This window comes from Limulus polyphemus, unplaced genomic scaffold, assembly GCF_000517525.1.
Source record: "Limulus polyphemus unplaced genomic scaffold, Limulus_polyphemus-2.1.2 Scaffold6251, whole genome shotgun sequence".
Lineage (NCBI taxonomy): Eukaryota > Metazoa > Arthropoda > Merostomata > Xiphosura > Limulidae > Limulus > Limulus polyphemus.
In genome coordinates this window covers 41,703-47,455 of record NW_013671861.1, presented here as the reverse complement: position 1 = coordinate 47,455, position 5,753 = coordinate 41,703, and the positions used below count along the sequence as shown (strand labels likewise).

The 5,753-nt window shown below is 37.0% G+C and overlaps 1 protein-coding gene across 1 annotated transcript in view; it reads left to right on the top strand.

Annotated features, from left to right (window-relative positions):
• The first annotated feature begins 893 nt into the window (after positions 1–893).
• LOC106473527 overlaps positions 894–5,753 on the top strand; it is an 8,446-nt gene continuing 3,586 nt past the window's right edge. The window contains exons 1-2 of the mRNA XM_013934209.2: positions 894–1,012; positions 1,955–3,475. Of these exons, the coding sequence (XP_013789663.2) occupies positions 907–1,012; positions 1,955–3,475 (1,627 nt within the window). The 5' untranslated portion in view covers positions 894–906. The remainder of the gene's footprint in view (positions 1,013–1,954; positions 3,476–5,753) is intronic.

Sequence of the window (5,753 nt, the reverse complement as noted above, 5' to 3'; positions counted from 1 at the left end):
TACAGAAATTTGTTGTTCATGAAGCTAAGTACAATTAATTCCGCAAGCGGGGCGAAGAAAAACAACAGTTTGTGAGCGCCACTGATTGTCTTTCAGGCCTTGAAAGGCCTGAAAGATTTAAAATCAAAATAACTGCCAAGAATTGGATTGAAACAGGACTTAGCAGCCAATAATAGTTGAACAATAAATATTCAAGTTGGAACCTCATTGTATTTAGAACTTGGTTATAAATACAAACTTTCTATGTCTATTGAAACATTGCATTAAAAAAAACAAGCAAACAAGTAAAGAAAAAAAACATTTCACAAAGGAAGTAAATGTATTGGTAGTTAATATCAATCCTCCAAAAAGAATAGGAACAAAATAGTAGAGATGACATTTGCATCATCCCTACATAATAGCACAGTCAAGAATTAACATACAGCAATATATATAACTATTCAATCACAATTGAGTTTAATCTATCCTATTTTTGTGTTAGCATTTTACTACACTGTGTGCCTGTGGTATTATGTAGGGATGAAGCAAATGCCATCCCTACTATCTTGTTTGCATTGTTTTTGAAGGATTGATATTAGTCATTCCTACATTTACTTCCTTTTTTTGAAAAGTGTTTTCTTTATTTGTTTACAAGTCTTGTTCCTTTATTCCACGTGATTTTAACCACAATATTTTTCAACTGAAAATCTCTGGAATAATCTTGTTACTGAAACAATTCACTGTAGAAAGCTCGTGGTAGACTTACTAGTATTAAACTAAGATTACATTAAACAAAATTCAAAAAATCAAGAATAAGTGAAACTTCAAATAAAGTAGTAATAAATACGTAAGACTGCTATGTATGTCTCAGAATAAACCTCAGTAAACGAAATTTTAATGTCATCTGTCATTTTTAGATCTAAAACTATGTCCGAAGGAAGGTGTACAGTATCCACCAGTTTGAGAATTAATCGTAAACAAGCCAAAAGAGCTTTAATACCCTTGAAGATCATTCTTTTCTGCTGGTATGGAGGTAAGTACTGAATTTTTCCACTTTTAAAATAGTTTTAGGATATACTGGCGTAAGAATTTTATTAACGTAAAAACGCACGCACACACACACACACAAACAGGTAATGTTGACCCATGAAATAATTACTATAAAAATTATGATGGTGGTTAAGCAAATATTAAATAACCACCATTTCACTGCAATAAATGTGCATTTCAAATGCTGTCGTATCGTAGGTTTTCACTAAGTTGTATATTCCAACCTGGTACTAGTTTTAATTATGATAAAATTTTCTTTGCACAGATATCATGGTTACTCGTTCTTTGCATGATCGAAGATATCAGTCGAGGTGTTGCAATAAAACACAACTCCGTGGTTGCAGTGTGTAATATTTGATTATACTGATAATATAGAATGTTTCGTGATATCAGAACAGTATGGGAATTGTATAAGAATCTAACTATAAAACAAAGTGATTACTCGAACAGCAAGCAATTTGATTTGCAAACATTTTATTTGTTCGTTGAATTAATGGAAATACGATCTAATACAATACTTTGTTGTATTTATAGAAGCAGATCAACAGATTTCTGTATGGTGATATTTTGTGGTTATAGAAGAAGATCAGTGAGATTTAAAGTGGTGACATGCTATGGTTATATAAGAAGGTTAACAGGTTCTAATGTGGTGACATTTTATGCTAATAAAAGCAGATCAACAGGTTCCCATATGTCGATATTTTGTGGTTATATAAGCAGTATAAAATAAAATAAAAACATTACGGCTTAGCTTGATTAAGAATATACACTAAATTAATCAATATTTTGATCTTCTTTTAAATCTAGCTATTGACAGTGTTCTAGTATAGAATATTATATGAAGCTAACTCAGTTATTTTTTGTTAACAGTTACTGGTGATATCATATTTATAAACTGACTGCTGTGTTAATTATTTTTATATAGCTGCTGCCTGTCTGCTCCCCTACCTCACTATCCATATGAAACAGATCGGAATTTCGCTTTCAGAAACAGCCTTGATGTACACAGTTCTACCAGCAGCACAAGTGGTGGGGCCACTCCTTGCGAGTCTAGTTGCTGACAAGATGGGCCACTACACACCTGTTCTTCTCATAGCTCTAATAGTAACAAGTCTAACCAGTACCGGTTTATTGTTCGTCCCTCCAGCACCACCATCTCATGAACAACCACCTTCTCTTCACCTTCTGTGTGGGCCTAGCTTCGGTTCGCCGCAGATTATTGTTGACAAGTGCTGGGAGTATGGAGCTTGTGATAGAATTGGTTATAACACAACTTTAGCTGTTCACTTTCTGGACTGTCTGGTGGAGTGTCGAACGTCAGGGTGGGAAAAAGCTCTTGAGTCCATGAACAGTGCTGACCTTTGTTTTAATGACCATCTTGGGCAAGTGTGCCATTTGGTGGAAGTGAATAATACACTTTCGGAAAACTTTACGTTCGGTGTCCATCTTGCAGAGCCAGTCTTCAACGCAGTAGGACCCTCTTGTATTTACTCTGTGATGGCTGTTGAATGGCATAACAGGCTATTTCATGAAGTAACTTGTCCAATCATAATGCAGGAGTTTGAAAACACTGATAACTGTACATTGAGGTGCATGTTTGACGAGCTGGAAGTACCAGAAAACTCAACTATCACATCAGATCACATCTTCAGTGACAAGAAATGCGAGCTTAATAAGGGAAGGAGGATGTTAACTTTGTGGGTATACTTCATTTTAAGAGTTTTGTTTCAGATTTTTCTTGCCATCTGTTTTAGTCTTTTAGATGCTACGACTTTGGTCATGGTAGGACAATACAAAGAACATTATGGTCAACAACGTTTCTGGGCAATCTTAGCTACAGCTGTATTTTCTCCAATCAGTGGCATCCTAATTGATTTAGTCAGCGATAAAAATGGATATCCAGACTACTGCCCTGCGTTTTACTTATTTAATGGATTTACACTGCTTACAGCACTGATCACGTGGGTTTTGGACATTCCAGTGGCTTTGCCTGCAAAAAACGTCATGAAGAACTTTAAAAAGCTATTTCATCTTAGAGAAGTCGTTGCTTTCTTAGTTGTAGTATTGAGCCTCGGTATGATTTGGGGATTTATTGAGTCATTCCTTTTTTGGTATCTTCTAGACCTAGGAAGTTCAAAATATCTGCTTGGCCTAACTTTAACCACGGGAGCCATAATTGGTCTTCCCTTTCTTCACAACTATAGTTGGCTTATTAAGAAAATTGGAAGGGTGAACATCTTGATTTTTGCATTTCTCATATATTGCATTCGCTGCTTTGGTTACTCATACATCAATAGCCCTTGGTGGTGTCTTCTTTTTGAAGCTATGGAAGCCTTCACCTACCACCTCATGTGGGGTGCCGTCTCAACTTATAGTGCAGCGCTTGCCCCAAAAGGACTACTGGCTACAGTACAACGATGTGTAGGAAGTCTTCATTACGGACTAGGTAGTATTTGCTTTTTTGTTTACTTTCCCATAAAAACAGAGATTTAATAACTACTTCCAATATATATCCACACATAGATGTATTCAAAGCAATATATTCAGTTACACATAATTTAGTATGTTATAGTATATAAGGGACGAGTGGAGAAGTTTTAGAAGTGCTTCAAAAGTGAAAAATAAATTTTTGTGCAATTGAAAATGCAAGTAATTGATAAACGTGGTTTGTGTACAGAAATTATGAGACGCCACATAATTGTGATTAAAACTAGATTTCCTTGCATTGAATCTTCAGTGGACTTGCACCCACTTGGAGTGTTGTGGTGGATGACGTTTCGATGTCTATGTTAAAGAACTTCATCATTTACAGAAGATTAACCACACTTTATTCGATGAACGATTTCTATATCCTAATCCTATTCACTCGAATTCACGATTATTCGACAATGCAATGGCGTTACGGATAAATGTATGGCTGTAAGAAAGTATTAAAGTTTTTCCCAAGAGAAATATTCATCCAGTCACATTATGCAATGATATAGGGGGTCACAGGAGATATCGATGTTTTTCATGAGAACAGATTCTTCAGTGCAACACAACAGCCCCCCAGCAAGGACTTCATCCACAAAATGAAAACTATGGTTACGAAAGACAATCTTCCAGCTCAAAAGGCTATTACAATGAAGCTGTACATACAATGCCTTGCATGCCCCCCCCCCCAGTGGTACAGCGGTATGTCTGCGACTTACAGCACTAGAATCCGGGTTTCGATACCCGTGGTAGGCAGAGCACAGATTGCCCATTGTATTGCTTTGTGCTTAACATCAAACAATCAAGCCTTGCAAAAGTCTTCACCTTTTGTGCTGGTAATCAATTTTAGTTATTTTCTTGTGAAAGACATAACTCAAATGGTCAAAAATATTTATTAAATTGATTTCAGACCAGTTTCTAATGATTACAAAGAACAAAATGTGCAATGTTACTTACTTTAGTAATATAACACAGAAAAATCTTGAAAACACATGTTGCACAAGTTTTTACCCCTAACACAATAATGCAGTTAATATTTGGTTGAAGCTCATTTGGCAGCAATGACAGCTGAAAGTAGTTTTGGATAACCCTCCACAAGCTTTGTTGGAGATATTTTTGTCCAATCCTGCTTGCAGATATCTTCCAGTTCTTGTAAGTTGAAAGGATGTCTTTGATGCCCAGCAATTTTCAAGTCTCTCCACAGATTTTTGAGTGGATTTAGATCTAGGCTTTGGCTTGGCCAGTCAAAGACTTTAATTTTGTTTCTCCAAAATCATTCTTGGATTGCCTTCGACCGAGTTTTAGTTTTTCAGCTAACTTGTTCAGGCTTACCTCCAACATCTGTGTATATTTTGCACTGTCCATGATCCCTTGAATGCGTACAAGTTCTCCAGTGCCAGCTGCAGAAAAACATCCCCAAAGCATTATGGACCCACCACCATGCTTGACAGTCGGGGCTGTACTTGCTGGGTCATGAGCAATGTTGGGTTTCCGCCATACATACCATTTTTCATTTAACCCAAAAAGTTCTACCTTAGTCTCATCTGACCATAGAACTTTCTGCCACATTGTTGTAGGGTTATTGAAATATTTACGGGCATAGTCCATTCGTGTCAGTAGTGGTTTCTTTCTTGCCACCCTACCATACAAGTCTTTTTTGTGTGTGGTACGTGATGTTGTCGAGGTGTGAACAGTAACTCCAGTTGCTGCTATTGAAGCCTGCAGCTCCTTCAGTGTCACTGTTGGCTTGAGAGTCACTTCTCTGATGATTTTTCTTCTTGTTCGAGCGCAGACTTTCTTAGGGCGACCTGATTTTGGCAAGGTTGAGGTAGTGTCATACACTTTCCATTTCTTCACAACCGAATTTACAATTTACATTAATGGCAAATTGAGAATCTTTGAAATTGATTTATAGCCTTCTCCGAAATTGTGCTTCTGGACAATCTTCTCCCTCAGGTCTGTAGAGAGTTATTTTTTCTCACCAAATATGTAACAGTAAAACAAATTTTAACTTTCAAAATACTCTGCTGAAATCAATACTGTTATGACAGCGGAAGTCACGTGACGGTGGTAACACGTAATGAGTGTCGGAAGGTTCCTGAAGGCTCGAGTGTTTGCCAGACGCCCTCTATTTTGTATATATAAGACTAGCAGGAAGTGACGGCATAGATGGTTGCAGACAATCAGAAATAGAGACGGACAATTGAGTCAAGCACGGTAGTGACCGTAAGTAAAGTGCGTGAATCGTTGTG